Raw genomic sequence first — 19,281 nt, 5'->3', positions numbered from 1 at the left:
TAAAAAATAAAGCAGAGGACAAGAAAAATGTAAAATGGAGAGTAAGGTAAAAATCAAAAGGCACACCCTTTGCTTTCTAACATCACTGACCTCTTGAAAGATCCAAAGGTTACTAATATTAGAATCTACATTATAACCATATCAATGAAGCAGTTAAGAAAAAAACAGAATAAGACCTAGAAAGATCTATGTTACTTATCTAGAATCATCAGGTTTAACAGTCTTTTCCAGTGGGAGAAGGCTATCAGGTTTCAGGTCTAAACCAATGCAGAAACAATTGCAGGGCATCAAAAGAAGATGAGAACTTCTGGCTCTACTTTCCTGTGTTCCAGTTCAGGAAAAGAGGAAGGGGACATAAAGGTGTGTCCATGGGAATGAGCTCCTATGCTCTTAAGTTAATTTTTATTAATTTCTTTTTCATTCATAATTTCAAAGATAATGCAACATAAAATACGGGGCAAAGGGAAGCTGGTTTTCAAGAACTTGTGTCTTCAAGTTTTTACTGGTACAACAGTCCTTCAAGCCTGGAACCACTCAAAGATGAATCATGCGAAGTAAGAAGAAAACCTTTATTTGAAACAGGTTTCTTGGTATGTGTGCTACAGAAAAGGCTGGCTGTAGCAGTTTCATTTCAATCCTGCAGTGATGTATAAATTAGACATTATTTGGGAATGATTAATTTCTGCTAAAATGTAGATTCAATCCAACATTATGCCAATTTTTACATTTATTGTAGACCCTGTTTTAGCATTAGAGGTTAAATTTTCATCACCAAAAAATGAGAATAACCTTACAGCTACCACTAAGGTAATGAGCTGTGAAATTAATTTCCCAGTATTGCTTTGAAAATATACCCCTAGGTTGTAAAGAGAAATTCTGACTCCATCCGAAGGTATGATTCCACCGGAATTCTTCAGTCATCATCTACTGTTGGCTTGATTGTCACTCCTCTTCTTATTTGACCCCAACCAATTAAACTGCAAAAAGAAAATTTTAAAAACCATGAATTTTACACTCATTTCATTATCATTACTACACAATCATATGACATAACTGGTTTTACTTGCCTATCTACTAAATTTGAATGTTCCCCAAACCTGCTGCTCCACTAAGAAAGCTCACACTTTCTTCTTAGGTCCTCAGACCTACAAAGATGGACCCTAGCCACAACGAATGACCAAAAAAAACAAACAAAAAGATGCTACTACAAATATGCTTGTCTTCACTCTACAGAAATATACTCATTCCTCCAGAACCACCAGAGTCCTCCAGTCCACCTAAGGAATCATGCTGATACACAATCTACCACAGTCTGATTTTCTAAAAAATCTCCTTTTCTAGCCTTTTCTCCTAGAAAAATGCTTTTTGACCATTCACAGCACTCAACAGATCACAAAGGATTTAACATGATCCTGGCTGGCAAAGAAAATTAAGAGAAGAACTAAGCAGATTACTCTCAATAGCAGAGGGACTTCTGCTCCCTCTTTTGATGCTTGCTCTAATCAATGACCACGCTGGAATGCTACCTCAACAACAGCTTCTAGAACAAAACTCATCTAAACATGGGGTAAAACCACAATCCTAGGCAATGTAAAGATCGCTCAGATGCCCTCATTTAACAATTTTAACATACTTGCTAATTTTTAGAAGTTTGACTATTTTTTACTTCAATTTCTTTATTATTGAGGTATAACTGACATACAATATTATATAGGTTTCAGGTATACAGCATAGTGATTTGACAATTCTACATATTATTCAATGCTTACCGTAAGTGTACTCACCATCTGGCACCATACATTACAATATTATTTTTTTTTTAAAGATTTTATTTATTTATTTGACAGAGATGACAAGTAGGCAGAGGCAGGCAGAGAGAGGAAGGAAAGCAGGCTTCCTGCTGAGCAGAGAGCCCGACGTGGGGCTCGATCCCAGGACCCTGGGATCATGACCTGAGCTGAAGGCAGAGGCTTAACCCACTGAGCCATCCAGGTGCCCCAATACATTACAATATTATTGACTATGTTCCCTAAAGTGCACTTTTCATTTCCAGAACTTATTTATTGTATAACTGGAAGCCTTAATCCCTTTCATTGACTGTAATTGTCCCCCTACCCACCTCATGCCCCCACCAGAGACTACCAGTTTGTCCTCTCTATTTAGGAGCCTGTCTGTTTTTTGGATTCTACCTGTGAGTGAAATCATATAGTTATTTGTCTTTCTCCAACTTATTTCACTTAGCATAAAATCCTCTAGATCCATCCATGTTGTCACAAATGGCAAGACTTTATTATTTTACAGCTGAGTAATATTTCACCGTGTATATATGCCATATCTCCTTCCTCCAATCATATATGGATGGACACTTAGCTATTAAAACACTGCAATAAACATAGATATATGCACATATGTATCTTTTCAAATTAGCGTTTTCATTTTCTTTGGGGAAATACCCCATAGTAGAATGACTAGATCATATGGTATTTTTAAGTTTCTGAGGCACTTCCATACTGTTTTCCATAGTAGTTGCACCAATTTATATTCCCACAAACAGTGCATGATGGCTCCCTTTCCTCCACATCCTCAATGACACTTATTTTTTGACCTTTGGTTTTTTTTTTTTAAGATTTATTTATTTATTTATTTATTTGAGAGAAAGAGAATCTCAAGCAGACCCCCAGCTGAGACGGAGCCCAATATGGGGCTCAATCTCATGATCCTGAGATCATGACCTGAAGTGAAATCAAGAGTCAGATGTCCAACCAAAGGAGTCACCCAGGCACCCCTTTTTCTTGTCTTTTTGACACTAGCCATTTGGAGTGGTATGTATCTCATTGTGATTTTGATTTGTATTTCCCTGACAATTAGTGATACTGAGCCTTTTTTCATGTCTTTGTTGGCCACCTGTACGTCTTTGGAAAAATGTCTATTAAGGTGCACTGCTCTTTTTAAAACTGAATTCTTGGGGTGCCTGGGTGGCTGAGTTAAGCCTCTGCCTTCGGCTCAGGTCATGATCTCAGGGTCCTGGGATAGAGCCCCGCATCGGGCTCTCTGCTCAGCAGGGAGTCTGCTTTCCCCTCTCTATGCCTGCCTCTCTGCCTACTTGTGATCTCTCTCTCTCTCTGTCAAATAAATAAATAAAAATCTTTTAAAAATAAAATAAAGGGGCGCCTGGGTGGCTCAGTGGGTTAAAGCCTCTGCCTTCGGCTCAGGTCATGATCCCAGAGTCCTGGGATCGAGCCCCGCATCGGGCTCTCTGCTCTGCAGGGAGCCTGCCTCCCCCTCTCACTGTCTGCCTGCCTCTCTGCCTACTTGTGATCTCTCTCTCTGTCAAATAAATAAATAAAATCTTTAAATAAATAAATAAATAAATAAATAAATAAAATAAAATTGAATTGGTTGGCTGACTTGGCCTAGAGTTGTGAAAGTTCTTTATTTATTTTGGATACCAAGCCTTTATCGGATATATCATTTAGAAACACCTTCTCCCGTTCAGTAGATTATCTTTTCATTTTGTTGGTTTCTTTCGCTATGCAAAAATTTGGTATTTTGGTGTAGTCCCAATAGTTTATTTTTGCTTCTGTTTGCCATGCTTGAGGAGACATATCCATAAATATGTTGCTAAAGCTGATGTCAAAGATTATTGCCTGTTTTAAGAGTTTAAGTCTGTTTAAGTCTGACATTTAGGTCTTAAATTTGTTTTGGGGTACGGTGTAAAAAAGTGGTCCAGTTTTGGGGTGCCTGCGTGGCTCAGTCAGTTAAGCATCTGCCTTCAGCTGAGATCATGGTCTCAGGGCCCGTGATAGAGCCCCAAGTCAGACTTCCTGCTCAGTGGGAGTCTGCTTCTCCTTCTTTCTCTGCTCCCCCACCCACCAAGCTTGTGCACATGCTCTGTTTTGAATAAATAAATAAATCTTAAAAAAAAAAAAGTGGCCCAGTTTCAGTCTTTTGTGTATAGCTGTCCAGTTTTCCCAGCACCATTTTTTGAAGAGACTCTCTTTCCCCCACTGTATATTCTTGCCTCCTCTGTCACAGATTAACTGAGCACATAAGCATGGGTTTATTTCTAGGCTTTCCTGTTCCATGGATCTATATGTCTGTATTTGTGCCAGTACAATACTGTTTCGACTACTACAGGTTTGTAAGACAGCTTGAAATCTGGGGCTGTGATATCTCCAGCTTTGTACTTTTTCTCAACTGTTGTGGCTATCTGGGATCTTTTGTGATTCCACACAAATTTTAGGATTATTTATTCTAGTTCTATGAAAAATGGTATTTTGATAGGAATTACACTGATTCTGTAGATTGCTTTGGACAGTAACACCATTTCAACAGTATTAATTCTTCTAATCCATAAGCATAATATGTCTTTCCATTTGTGTTGTCTTTAATTTCTTTCACCAAAGTCTTATAGTTTTCAGAGTATAGGTCTTCCACCTCCTTAGATTTATTCCTAGATATTTTATTCTTTCCCAAGCAACCATAAATAAAATAGTTTTCTTAATCTCTCTTTCTGCTACTGTTATTAGTATCTAGAAGTACAACAGATTTCTATATATTAATTTTGTATCCTGCAACTTTCTTGAATCCATTTATTATTAGTTCTAACTGTTTTCTGGTAGAGTCTTGCTAATTTTTAAGCAAGATCTAGTTTCATTTGGATAAAATCCTCTTATAGTATTAGTGGGCAGACACACACAAAAAAATCCTTTTATTTTAAAATCTGTTCTGATCTAGGAAATGTACCATTCTAACTAAGTAAGAATAATACATTCCCTGTTGAGAGTTTCTGAAAGTTTATTATTTAAGCCTATTTTAAAATACCCTGGGAATCAGTGTGTCTGTAATAGCAAATGGTATAATCACACCAAAGAGTAAAATCAAATGACATAAATCACCACAAAGCAGGATTATTTACTTAAAATTCAACCAAAGGGCGCCTGGGTGGCTCAGTGGGTTAAAGCCTCTGCCTTTGGCTCAGGTCATGATCTCGGGGTCCTGGGGTGGGGCCCTGCATCAGGCTCCCTGCTCCCTGCTCCCTGCTTCCCTCTGAGCAATTTGAGCATGAAAATAAGTAAGGACAGTAATGAATCATAACCTATTGAATAAAATAAAACTCCATGAGTCTATATTATAACCAGTTAAGTAAACAATAGGGAAGAAAGAACAATAAATGAGAAGTGGCGGGTTGGGGGAGGGGTGTCACCATTTTCGAATCATATAATCAAGTTCAATTCAGACAAGAATCATCAGCAGATGCTAAATCCAGGGTGGTAAGACGTGATGAGGAGTAAGCTATTCACTTAACCTCAATGAGTCTTCCCATAAAATGCTTAGTAGGTGCACAGATAAAAACAGTACACAGTAGAAAAACTGGACAACACTTCAACCGCATAATCAAAATTAACTTCCACAAGGAGGAGCAATCAGATCTCATGTGCCTCTGGTTGTGATTTCCTGAGGAGATATCACCATCTATGTAACTATTCCAGCCAAGAATACATAACCTGAACCTAATCTTAGAAGTATCAGATAAACTCAGATTGAGGAAGAGTAAAAATGTGTTCTTCAAAATAGTCAATGTCAATTAAGACAAGAAAGAAAAAAAAAACCCGAGGAAGTACCCGATTAGAGATCTAAGAGATGTATGACAACTAAACGTACTGCATGAGCCCAGACCAGAGGGACTAGAGGACATTATTGGGACAAGCTGTGTAACTGGATTATCAACTCTAGGTTTCAATAATTATCAATGTTAACTTCTTGAAGTGGTTAATTAAGAGAATGTCTCCGTTTTTAGGAAATATAAACCAACATGTTAAGAGATCAAGAGATATGATATATACAACCCACACCTAAACAGTCAAGAAAAAAGTTTATATGTATAGAATACACACACACACACACACTCAAATAAATTGCGTATCTGGGAAAAGGGAACAAGAGTTGTGTGCAATTCTTGCAATTCTCTTGTTAAGTTTGAAATTATTTCCAAATATAAAGTTTTACAAAGCCAAAGAGAAAGATCGAGCCTAAATTCACTGGTTTTTTCATAGGTTGTGTGTATCACAAATCAAGGCTAGAAATACAAATTCAAAGTCATCCAAATAAATAGTTGAGTTAAAGCCTCAATAAATAGTTAAGCTAAAAAACTGTTGTGTTCAAGGTAAAGTATGCCTGCACACCACCAAGAACTTAAGGAAACTGACTGTGTCTTTTTTATTAGATAGTGACGAAGGCTAGTAAACTTACCGCCAGTGTTTCTCAACTCTTCGGCTAAGGGCAATTTTTTCTCCTACTTCTGTGCAGACAGGGTTAGTCAGAACAATTTTGCCCAAATCGGCCTTGACTGCACTAACTCTTCCTCCTGTTGACAGGGATCCTATGTTGACCATGAGCACTTCATTCTTCGACAGCTTTTGCACCTAGGAAAATAAAATTGAGGAAAGATAAACCCCCAAATCAAGAAAATGCTTGCCAAAAATGACAGCTTATTTTCCCATATCCTTGCCAACAAGAGATACCAGCAATTTTCCATTTCTGCTAACCTAATATGAGACTTTCAAGTTCCTAAAAGTAGAAAGCCAAATTCACTCACCCTTTATGTTAATCCCACGTTAACTATATAAAAGAATGAACCTCAAAACTGGTCCTAACATCACTGCCACTTTTCTGAAACAGGAATTACAGAAAGCACTTACCTTTGCTGCTTTCTTGTCTCCTTCAGTGCGTACACCTAGCAGCCGTCTAAGTAGGAAATAGGAGATTTCCAATTCTGTGAAGATCTCTGGTAAAGCTCCAACTGCACCAAGTACCTGTCCCACCATTCTGTCAGCCCGGCACAAAGTGGGGTCAATTTTTGTTCCCACTCCTGATATAAAAACAAGATATATAAAGCCCAACTTTTTATTTCCTATAAAGTGGTTTACCCAAAACTTAGTCAAATAAGTACAGCATACACCTATACATTTTAATACACATTTATATTCTCATACTCATGTAATAGCTTCATGGGCATGACAAAATACCTGTCTTACCTGAAGAAACAGAATCATTTGAGAATTTGGGCATTTGAGAACAGTCTCTTGATTTAAATTCTAAACAAAGGACAAAGATGACAACCCAACTCAAAAATGAGTCTGAATATACTTAATAAAGGTTGAAAAGATACAGAATTCATAATGAGTAATTTGTAGAATATTTGCCTGCCATTTCTCCCCTGAAAGGCTGATTAAAAAAATAACTTCGGGACTTCATATATGATTCCTAGGATCCACTTCAAAATATTTTAGCTGCGTATGAGAGGGAAGGGGATAAAAGGATGAACCAAGACTGGTAAAGTACCGGTTAACTGGTTCAAGCTGGGTGGTGGCTACATGAGCATTATCATTAAATTATATATAGTAAACTCTTTTTTTTTTATAAAGATTTTATTTATTTATTTGACAGACAGAGATCATAGGTAGGCAGAGAGGTAGCCAGAGAGAGAGGAAGGGAAGCAGGCTCCCCGCTGAGCAGAGAGCCTGAGGCAGAACTCGATCCCAGGACCGTGGGACCACGACCTGAGCCGAAGGCAGAGGCTTTAACACACTGAGCCACCCAGGCGCCCCTATATGGTAAACTCTTAATGACAGGATAAAAAAGTGAATTATATACCCAAAAACCAGAGAACCAAAAGACGAACTCCTTCTTTATCCAACAACAACTTCTTTAATTCAAAGGTACAATATGTCTAAGTCTCATTTGAATCTTGTCTTTTTCTGGGTATCTGGTAAGACACTAAGTTGTCACAAACTAGAAAAATCCATAAAATCATCTCAGTAATTGCTACACAATCAAAGTTATTTTTTATTCCCACCTCAGAGTAAACATGATCTGAAAGGATTTAACTGACATTTGTGGGTAATTTTCCACTTGCAAAACACACAAAAAAACAACCACTCTACCACCAAAATTGTGTAGACAAAGAAGTATACTTATTATTTTAAATGCTGGATCGTAACACTTATTACTGCTAAAAGGAGTTACTTCATATACTAAACCAAAACACATTCTTCTTTATCCTTAGAAATAGTTTTTACAAACACATGAAACTATCTTATGAACTAAAACCAATAACTTAACCACATTAATGTTCCCCACCCCAATCAATTATTTGAAATACCCAATTAAAAATCTACAATATCAAAACAAACTGAGGGTTAATGGGGGGAGGGGGGGGGGGGGGGTGGGATTATGGACATTGGGGAGGGTATGTGCTATGGTGAGTGCTGTGAAGTGTGTAAACCTGGCGATTCACAAACCTGTACCCCTGGGGATAAAAATATATTATATGTTTATAAAAAATAAAATAAAAAAAAAATCTACAATATATCTTTTGGGGCATTCCTTTTCCCACAAAAAATATGACAAAAATGTAGGGATGAGAGAAAAATCCTTACCGATAAGACCTCCTGGAGCAGCATATTGAAGATCATTATGTTCTGCAAAAAGGGACACGATTTTGGAAAAGATTGGTTTACACATGAGTTTTCCTTCACTATCTTTGGAAACAATACCAGGTCTGACTTCTATCTCCTGGCCCACCTGTAAACATAGAAGAACATAGAAGTTAGTAATTAGAATTACTGTGGGACAACACCATTACCACTTACATAGCAGAAGTCTTAATAGGAAGATGCCCAAACTGAAAAGGCCATTATTTCTCTATGTCGAGGATTGTTATTAAAAAAAAAAAAAATTAATGGGGAAGAGAGCTTCAAAACCAGAAACATCCATCCAACTGTTGCTAACTACCTACCACACAAGCCTATCTCCATATAAAATGTGTCGCAGGGGCGTGTGGGTGGCTCAGTGGGTTAAGCCTCTACCTTCGGCTCAGGTCATGATCTCAGGGTCCTGGGATCGAGCCCTGCATCGGGCTCTCTGCTCAGCAGGGAGCCTGCTTCCCCCCTTCTCTCTGCCTGCCTCTCTGCCTACTTGTGATCTCTCTGTCAAGTAAGTAAATAAAATATTTAAGAAAAAATTTTTACTTTTAATTTGGAGTGTCCCACTATTCACCTTATGATTAAGACAAGGGAAAAATAAACAAATAAAAATACAACAATCAAAATCCAGTTCACCTTTAATACTCCTTTTAGAATACTGCCACCAGCTACACCACCCTTAAGGTCATCAACTTCACAGCCAGGTTTGTTGACATCAAAGGACCTAATAACTAAAAGAAAACAAAACAAATTAAAGCCGAATCTGCTCATTTTAATTTTAAAGGAAATATTCTTTACTAAGATAATATTTCTAAGATAGAGGCCATATAATATTTATACACAGGGGCAACTTTGTGATAAAATCTATTATCATTATTCTTATGTTTATTGCAGGTTTATTTATGATGAAAATAGTGGAAATAAAAGTTAATTGACAGGGGACATATTATGGTACATCCATACTATGGAACATCAGCAGGTATTAAAGAACGTTTCGGCTTTTTTTTTTTTTTTTTTAAAGACTGATTTATTTATTTGAGATAGAGAGCATACATGCGTGCTGGGGGGATGGGCAGAGGGAGAGGGACAAAAACTTAAGCAGACTCCACACTGAGCATGGAACCTGACATGGGGCTCAATCCCATGACCCTGAGATCTTGACCTAAGCTGAAACCAAGAGTTGGATACCTAACCAAATGTGCCACCCAGGCACCCCTAAAAAAAGATGTCTAACCTATAATATAATGACCTAAAAGGATAACCCACACACTCTATTAAAAAAAAACACACACATAAAACCAGACATAAGTACCACAGAGAGTACGATCCCATTTCCATAAAGTAAAACTGAAATGGGAAACACGTACATGTTTATACATAATGATGTGTGCATAAAGAGGAAGGTGTGAGACTAGTACACACCATTAACTTTGGTTGCTTCTGGGCTAAAGGGCTAGAAGTGAAAGGCAGGGAGACTGTGGACTTTTTTTCCTTTATCTATCTCTGCATAACTTCTTAAATTAAAATTTAGTTTTGGGCACCTGGGTGGCTCAGTGGGTTGAGCCTCTGCCTTCGGCTCAGGTCATGATCTCGGGGTCCTGGGATCAAGCCCCGCATCGGGCTCCCTGCTCGGCAGGGAGCCTGCTTCCCCCTCTCTCTCTGCCTCTCTGCCTACTTGTGATCTCTCTGTCAAATAAATTAAAAAAAAAAAAAAATTTAGTTTTAAAACTACAAAACAGGGGCACCTGGGTGGCTCAGTCGCTAAGCATCTGCTTTCAGTTCAGGTCATGATCCCAGGGTCCCTGCTTGGCAGAGGGCCTACTTGTCCCTCTCCCACTCCCCCTGCTTGTGTTCTCTGTGTCTCTGTTAAATAAATCAAATAAAATCTTAAAAAAGAAAAAAATACTACGAAACAACTTTCGAACTACATGCACTGAACTTAGGTTAAGAGCAGTGACTTTGGGGGTGCCTGGGTGGCTCAGTTGGTTAAGCCACTGCTTTCGGCTCAGGTAGTAATCCCGGAGTCTTGGGACTGAGTCCCACAACGGGCTCCCAGCTCCACAGGGAGTTTGCTTCTCCCTCTGACCTTCTCCCCTCTCATGTTCTCTCACTCTCTCTCTCTCTCAAATAAATAAATAAATAAAATATTGAAGAAAAAAAATAAAGAACAGTGACTTTAAACAAGGATACACATCACAATTACCCAAGAGAATACTTCCCACGATATAAAGTGGTGCAGGCTCAGAGAGGCTCAAATGTCTGTTTTAAAAAGGCTCCTACATCTGTGTAGGAACCACAAGCTTAGTGTAGTACCAATATTGGTCCTATGAACTTAAGTAAAATCCTCATTAATGTACAATAAAAACATCTGTATGAAAGTTCTAATATCCTGTTACTGACCAAAACATTTTAATTCCATGGAGAATACTGTATAACTCCATCTTGATCATGTGACATACCATATACAGACCACAAAAAGGTTAGAAGTTCCTTCTGTACGGGGACTCTGTCCCTCTTCCAGTAATGCAATCTAGCATTGTCAATACAATCCCAGAATCAAAAACATTTATGAAGATTGTTTTTATCTCTACAGAAAGAGGAAGTATTAATAAACATCCTTCAAGACGAATCATCAATATGAAAAAGATCAAATTAAGAGTTAAAGACTGGGGTGCCGGGGTGGCTCAGTGGGTTGGGCCTCTGCCTTCGGCTCAGGTCGTGATCCCAGGGTACTGGGATCGAGCCCCGCGTTGGGCTCCCAGCTCACCAGGAAGCCTCCTTCCCTCTCTCCCACTCTCCCTGCTTGTATTCCCTCTCTCGCTGTCTCTCTGTGTGTCAAAAAAATAAATAAAATCTTTAAAAAAAGAAAAAGACTTAAAGACAAATACTATCACTTACCAATAAGTCGGGGTTCTGAAGTAAAGTCTCTTGGTGGTACTGGAATTTTCTTCACTATGTACTCACAAACAACTTCAATGTTGTATTTCAGCTGAGCAGAAATTGGAATAATAGGAGCTCCTTCTGCTACTGTGCCTATACAAAATTCAGAAAGATTAAAATTCTTTACTTTTACAGAACTTGGTCTTTCTATGTTACATGAAAAAGTTAAGATTACAAAAATAGATGCCTTGGGGTGTCTGAGTGGCTCAGTCAGTTGAGCCTCCGGCTCTTGGTTTCAGCTCAGGTCATGATCTTGGAATCGTGTGACTGAGCCCCACATCAGGCCCTGTCCTCAGCAGGGAGCGTGCTTGAGAGACTGTCTCCCTCTTCTTCTGCCCCTTCTTCTCTAAAATAAATAAATTTAAAAAAAACAAAACAAAACAGGGGCACCTGGGTGGCTTAGTAAGTTGAGCCTCTGCCTTTGGCTCAGGTCATGATCCCGGGGTCCTGGGATCGAGCCCCGCATCAGGCTCTCTGTTCAGCAGGGGGCCTGCTTCCCCCCCCCGCCACACTGCCTGCCTCTCTGCCTACTTGTGATCTCTGTCAAATAAATAAAATCTCTAGAAACAAAAACAAGAAACACTAAAATAGATGCCTAAACATCCTCACACAAATGCCAACAGGTGCAAAGTGATAATTCTGTTTAGAAAAGTGGCAGTATTCTGTTGGTTTTACTCCTAAAAATGAATACTACACCTTTTATGGAAAAAATTTGTTAAAATATATTTACACATGTATTTACTATGCTAAAATGATAATACCATCTAAAGGAGTAAATATTAACACTCCTGGGAAAAAGCACATTACTAGTTTAAAGATTTCTAGTAACATGTAATTAACCTCCAAATAAATGTCAAGGTAAAATTACAGACTCTTTGCTAATCAAAGACTACTGACTCATAAAATATTTGCCCCTTATTAATTATATGTCAAACAGGTTGGTCAAAGAAATGGACCAAACATAATTAGATTTTAATCAAAATGACTTATTCTTTTTCATCACGAAAGAACTAGATTCATGGGAATCAATCCTTCGAACAATGCTGAGAGAGAATTGTCAACAATAACATGCATTATGTCTTCCCTGAAATGAAAAACCTTATGCAGCAGAGAAATGAATGGAACAGAGAAATGAACACTATACAGATTAAATACATCATTGTCAGTTCCAATGATCAAAGTACTCGGTAAGAATAGTGTAAGACTCAAGTTCAAAACAAAAAAAGCTTTTGTTCATTAAGGAGGACTCTTTTTCCTAAACTGACACAGTTTCCAGAATACAACTTCAGTTCTAACTTTCAGCCAGCAAAAATATTCTTTAGTTTAAACTTCCAATTATAAAAGAAGTCACTGAGATGAAATTTGTAGCATAGTTAATATAGACAGTAATATTTTAACAACTTTTGTGTGGTAACAGACAGTAACTATATTTACTGTCGGAAACACTGCATTATGTACTGAATTATCAGAACTACTGAATCCCTGTATTATACATTTAAAACTAACATAGTACATCAACTATACCTCAGTAAAATATTTTAAATACACATGATGAAAAAAATGCGCTTTAGTTTATCAAATTCACAAAAATAGATTTCACTAATTGTATCAGTTAGCTAACAAGTAGTAGGTAGGTAAATAAGGTTTTAAGATGCAAAAATTTGGGGCACCTTGGTGGCTCAGTGGTTTAAGCCTCTGCCTTTGGCTCAGGTCATGATCTCAGGGTCCTGGGATCGCACCCCACATCGGGCTCTCTGCTCAGTGGGGAGCCTGCTTCCTCTCTCTCTGCCTGCCTCTCAGCCTCTTGTGATCCCTCTCTCTCTGATAAATAATAAAAAAATTTTAAAAAAATCTTAAAAAAGGGGCGCCTGGGTGGCTCAGTGGGTTAAAGCCTCTGCCTTCAGCTCAGGTCATGATCCCAGGGTCCTGGGATCGAGCCCCACATCCGGCTCTCTGCTCAGCAGAGAGTCTGCTTCCTCCTCTCTCTGACTGCCTCTCTGCCTACTTGTAATCTTTTTCTGTCAAATAAATAAATAAAATCTTTAAAAAAAAAACCTTAAAAAAAAGATGGAAAAATGTATCTATTTCAGACAGTCTATTATAGTAAAAGTTAAACTTAACATCTGGTATCTGGATTAAATATCTCTCAAAGTGATTTATTAGTGATTATGTCTACTTACCTTGTACAAACGCGAGGATCTGTTCATACTGTTCTTTAGCCTGACTTTCTTTTACCAGATCAATTTTATTTTGTAGAATCAAAATATGCTTCAGTTTCATGATTTCTATAGCAGCCAGGTGTTCAGAAGTCTGAGGTTGAGGACAAGACTCATTACCAGCTAGATGATGAAGAATAAAAAAGATGCATGAGAATTAACTGAAAACATCCAGAATAGGCAAATCCAAAGGGACAGAAAGCAGATTAGTGGCTGCCAGGAGCTGGAGGGAAGGTATGGCATAGAGTGACTGCTTAATGGGCATGGGGTATCCTTCTGGGGCAATGAGAATGTCTGGAACTAGAAATTTGTGATGCTTATAGAACACTGTTAATGTACTTAATGTCACTGAGTTGTGCACTTTAAATAACTATTATGGTAAATTTTATTTTATGTGTATTTTACTACCAAAACAAATTTACCTGGCATCTAATGAAGGAAACTTTTGCAAATTCTAGCCTTACTCCAGGCAAAAGTCCTGGATATCATTGCCAAGCATCCACCGTTTGCCCTGTTTTACCCTCTGTGCCTGCGTTCACTGGAGCCTCCAGATCATCTGACTTTCATCCCTGGTGCTATGCAAGAAGATTGGAATCAACAAGTTTGGCATCCCAGGGTCTGCCCTTTGCTCAGGTATAAGGTATAGCCCTCTGGCTCTATCCAGTCTTAGAGATGTTTTGGCCCAGTTCAGCTCCTAAGAGGTAGAGAGTAATTAAGGGAAAACACTTAATGCAGTCTGTGAATTTCAACTACTACCAAAGAGTACTCCCTAACAAAGGGAGACAAGAACACTAAATGCACAGACAACCAACAGCGTATCATAAACATTGGTATGTTTTGTTGGGCATTCCAACAATCAACTTCCCCAAGCAGTGATGTTGAGCAGTCCTGTACTGTATCTACTTGGCACCCTTTAAAAAATTATGTCCCATACATTAAGTGTCTGCCTTTGTCTTAGTTCATGATCCCAGGGTTCTAGGATCAAGCCCTGCATCAGGCTCACTGCTGAGGGGGGAGCCTGCTTCTCCCTCTCCACTCTTGCCCTCTCTCACTATCTCTGTCTCTCAATCTCAAATAAAATCTTCAAAAAAATAAGAACAATGTCCCATAGCAATGAAATCTCTTGACAGCTCACATAAGGAAGGTAGCACAACCCTAGCTTTGAAAACCCCAATTAGGTCTACACTTCAGCACTTACTATGAATAAAATTTGCATCTAAATAAAACCACTATACATCAACGTCGCTGCGGATGACAAATACATGTACACTTACAAAAATATTTAACTAAAATAATAAACCATCTCATGTCATCTAGGTAGGAAAAGTGCACTACTGACTTTAATTTAAAGATATAGACTAACCTTGGAACTAATACATTATATGTTTATAAAAAAATAAAAATTTAAATTAAAAAAATATATATATACTAACCTAAGAATTCTCTTATCAGCCCCACATCTATCTTAGTATTTTGTGATACCTGGTAGGCAGGGATGTCATCCTGGATGACGTGTTAGCTCCCATTTGTGTCACTCTTACGTAATGGATATGGCCCTTAATGTCCTTAGTTCCCCTTTAATATTCTATCTTGGATTTGCTCCGCACTGATTTGTCGAAACCAATTCTGATATATTTACCTATCAGCAGAAGAGCTGCATCCATCACTGCTGCACCGTTTAGCATAGTAGCCATCAAGATATCGTGGCCAGGACAGTCAACAAAGGAAACATGTCTAACAATGAAGAAATAACAATCAGTCCTAAAATCAATCCATATTTTCACAGATAGAAATTCCCAAATCCAATCAAAATGAATATGGTAAAGAGCATGGTATAAAATGTATACTAGAAATGTCATCGATTTGAAAGCTAAAACAGTGTTAACAGAATGGGCACTACCACCTAAAAAAATAATTTGCCAAAAATTCCTCCAGCACCTTGAAAAGCAGGAACTGCCAATGTGAAATAGAGACGGCAATACTATTTTAGCAAAACTGCTACTCATTGAGAATTACTATTTTTAAAGAGTGTATGCGCATATGGTCATGATCTAAAACAGGAGTTAGCAAACTAAGGCCCTTAGGCCAAATCTGGCCCATACCCACTCAAGCACATATTATTTGCACCTACTTTCGTAACACAAGAGCAAAGATGAGTAGCTTCTTCCCAGAGAACCTATGGCCCGCAGAGATATAAATATTTATGATCTGGCCACTTATAAAAAAAGGTTTGCTGTTCTCTGATGAGGACTAGAACCAGGGTGAGGCTGAGTGAGATATTTGTCTTAGATGCAAAATTTAAGACAGTGCCATGGGGTGCCTGGGTGGCTCAGTGGGTTAAAGCCTCTGCCTTCAGCTCAGGTCATGATCCTGGGGTCCTGGGATCATGCCCCACATCGGGCTCTCTGCTCAGTGGGGAGCCTGCTTCCTCTCTCTCTGCCTGCCTCTCTGCCTACTTGTGATCTCTGTCAAATAAATAAAATCTTAAAAAGAAAAAAATTTAGAGAGTGCCAAAAAACTCACTAATCAAGATAAATAACATTTAAATTTTTAAGATTTTTAAAAACAAAATGCAAACAAATTCACGATGAGTAAAATATCAAAGGTAACTAATAATGCCACATTGAACCAAAAATGATACTGAAGCAAGAGGGAAAAAATGTGCTATTTTGAGTTTTCTTTATTTAAACAAATAATATTCTATTAAGATTTCTTTGCATCAATTTCAAAAAGCACTGCCTTGAAATACTGTTTATCCTGATCACCGAGGGGTTTTTTTTCTTTTTCTTTAGGATTTCCCCCCTTACATTTGGGGTTCAAGGGAAGGGCTTCACTTACCTTTCCCCAGTCCCAGCCCTGGCCCAATGTAAAATTTCTTTGTGGGCCATCCCTAACCCCATTAACATCACTAGGGAATAGGAGTCTGTAACACCTGATAAAGAACCAGGATACAAATCATATTCAGAAACTTGATTGGGTAACAAGCCCATGTACTGAAGAGAAGTAATTAAGAATGGCTTTGTTCATCCCCCATCTAAAAAACAGAAACATTATTTAAGAGAAATGTACGAAGCCTGGCAAAAAGCTTCCCCTCAATCCAATGAGCTGTGTTTCCCTCCATTCCATTTGCTCACGTTACCTTTCCTTTGGAGAACTTACATGCAAGTATCTAAATTGAGGATGAAGATGATTTAGACTTTTCAAATTACTGTCATTATAGACAGTAAGAACACCAAAAAATAGAAAAAAGATACTCAGCAATCAGTTTCAAAATTTAGTATTTCAGTTAAGTATTTTAAAAAGCACAATCACAAGACAATAGAATATGAAGTATAAGGTGTTTTCTGAAAGAGGTCACCTGACTAATTTGAAATTCCCTTTGGTCCCTGGGATGTCTGTAGGAAACTCATCTGGTGTACTACTTCCACAGGATCTATAACATTCTGGCCGAGGACAACTTGGGTCGTCAAGTTTATAAATCTAAAAATTTCAATAAAAAAAAGATTCGAATTTGTTATCTGCACATTCAACAAAGTTATTTCTAGTTCTACAACACAAACTCACCTTAGCATTAGCATATCCAAGCTTGATTGTAATATTTCTTTCTAGTTCATTTTTGAACCTGACAGTGTGAACTCCAGAAATAGCTTTTACAACTGTGGATTTCCCATGAGCTACATGACCAATTGTACCTATAGACAAAGTATAAGAAATTAATTCATGAGCATTCAGTTACGCAGAACACTATTTCAGAAAGCACTGAAATAGAAAACCCAAAGCTAAAACTCACTATAAATACCAACATAAAACCAACAGTGACTTCAATTTTTCCTCCTTCATATTCTTTCCTACCAAAACCTTATTCTGATACAGGACTGAATGGAACTTTCCCTGTAATGACAATCTCCTCAAAAACTACACTCCAGTACAGCAAAAGCTATTCATCTTATGTTTCTAACCACATAAAAAACTGCCTTCATTTAAAACAAACACTCAATAAGATAAAATCTTAGATTAGACTAAAGAACTTCCAGCACAACCACAGTGAAGTAAAAAAGTATGAGTCCTGACACAACCAAAAAAAAACCGCAGTAATAGGAAAACAACCCAGGTTTATATGGTAATGCTATCAAGGGTAGAATGTATCTTATAACTTAATATAACCTGATGGTAGAGCTTTACTTTTAACTAGATTTAATTGTGCTGCTTCTGTCAAATACCCTAAATTTACACTCAGTCAACAAACCTTCTCCTCTAAAGTTCTAGGTGGCAATTAGGGGAGGGAAAAAACCCTTCTACTTAATAATCGCTTATATACCAAATAAAACTTTTGAAAATTATGCCCTTGCAACAACCCTGTGTGGCAAGTACCATATTTTCACCTCTTCTGCTGCATATGACTACATCTTGCTTTATGCTACTAAATTTTTCATATGTCTGTACCTTTTCTTCTCACCTAGACATGAGCTAGGCGTGAACAATATATGATTCCCACAAAATCTGGCAGGTGTTTTACTCACACAGGCTCAAAGTCTATTTCTTGAATATCTGCGTCCTCATAAAATTCAAGTAATCACACAAAGGGAGAAGATAATAAAATTACTTGTCGAGATAAAGTCATGTCGCCAAGTTATTCTTATCTTACCTATATTAATTGTGGCTTGTCTGCTGATAACTTCGTGTGAAAGTGGTGTCAACTTGGTAACATCCTGCAATGAAACATTTTTATTTTAAATCGCTGTAGGTAAGACTTCCTTTGACTTTACATTTGCTACCCATAGCCTGCCACCATGTGACAGGCTTCTAAAGCACTTTTCCTGCAAAAGCAATATTGTACTTTGATGACTGGGAAGCCCTAAATGTCCTTCATCGTTACAGAACCACACCTCCACTCACTATGGGAGATGTCAAAGCCGGAGACCGAACCCCCACCCCCACCCCGCCCCGGCAACCTTGTCAGCATAAGCACTGAGGACACGGTAGATACTCCCTTTCCACACCTTCAAAAGCAAAAGCCTTAGTAACACTTAACACCATGACTTTCCAGCCGAATCCTCCGGGGGCTTGAGGTCCCACAAACTCAGAACCCCATGTATACAGCTCACAGACTTGCCGAGCTGCAGGCGGCAGCACGAGTCTCCCTCCTAACACATGCTCCCGACAACCCGGCACTGTCTCGTCTCAACGCCTCCCCAGAAGCTCGATCATCCACTTCTGAGTTCACTCCACATCCTTGCAGAACGAAACCTTACCAAGGTGGCGAGATCCTGGCGAGAAAGATGCGGCTGCCCCAGAGTCACTCCAGCCTCACCCCCCCCCCCCTCTTGCTCCGAGAGGAAGGAAGTCGCCCAAGCTGCCGCCTGACCGAACGCAGGTCCCCTTTTGTGGGGCGGGGAAGGGGAGGCGGGAAGGCCGACTAGGACCCACGCCTGGGAAAGGAGGCGGGCCAGTGCAGCAGGGTCCTCGCTGCTTGGACTTCTCTACGCTTGGGTTTACACAATGCCTGACGGAAGACTCACTAAAAAAACAGGAGGCAAAGTTTTGGAATCCATTCGTCGCCTACCTGACGGATTTTTGTGCAGGCAACGCTGAGGGCAGCTCCAAAAGAAGGACCCCCCCCCCCCCCCCCCCCCCCCCCC

General features: G+C 38.8%; 1 protein-coding gene across 1 annotated transcript; it reads right to left on the bottom strand.

The window, feature by feature from the left end:
* Nucleotides 1-541: 541 nt before the first annotated feature.
* On the bottom strand, nucleotides 542-19,194 carry LOC111150360 (eukaryotic translation initiation factor 2 subunit gamma). The gene is made up of 13 exons (XM_022507804.1): nucleotides 19,162-19,194; nucleotides 18,895-19,071; nucleotides 18,288-18,351; nucleotides 17,207-17,334; nucleotides 17,001-17,122; nucleotides 15,282-15,376; nucleotides 13,607-13,765; nucleotides 11,385-11,519; nucleotides 9,123-9,217; nucleotides 8,442-8,586; nucleotides 6,702-6,871; nucleotides 6,253-6,425; nucleotides 542-977 (listed from the first exon to the last, which is right to left on the bottom strand). The coding sequence occupies exons 1-13, from the start codon at nucleotides 19,192-19,194 to the stop codon at nucleotides 914-916; spliced, it is 1,560 nt and encodes a 519-aa protein (XP_022363512.1). The 3' UTR covers nucleotides 542-913.
* Nucleotides 19,195-19,281: the final 87 nt, after the last annotated feature.

Source organism: Enhydra lutris, unplaced genomic scaffold (assembly GCF_002288905.1).
Source record: "Enhydra lutris kenyoni isolate GAN:26980312 unplaced genomic scaffold, ASM228890v2 scaffoldscaffold23, whole genome shotgun sequence".
NCBI lineage: Eukaryota > Metazoa > Chordata > Mammalia > Carnivora > Mustelidae > Enhydra > Enhydra lutris.
Note: the sequence above shows the minus strand (reverse complement) of the source record. Positions and strands in the feature narration are given on the sequence as shown.

What these genes read in the sequence shown, in the direction of transcription:
- LOC111150360 (XM_022507804.1), bottom strand. Translation starts at nt 19,194, where the DNA reads ATGGATTCCAAAACTTTGCCTCCTGTTTTTTTA. An exon ending in GATCCTCGCGTTTGTACAAG is followed by an intron (nt 11,520 to 13,606) that starts GTAAGTAGACAT and finishes AATTTTGTATAG; the next exon opens with GCACAGTAGCAGAAGGAGCT. An exon ending in GAGACAAGAAAGCAGCAAAG is followed by an intron (nt 6,426 to 6,701) that starts GTAAGTGCTTTC and finishes TTATTTTCCTAG; the next exon opens with GTGCAAAAGCTGTCGAAGAA.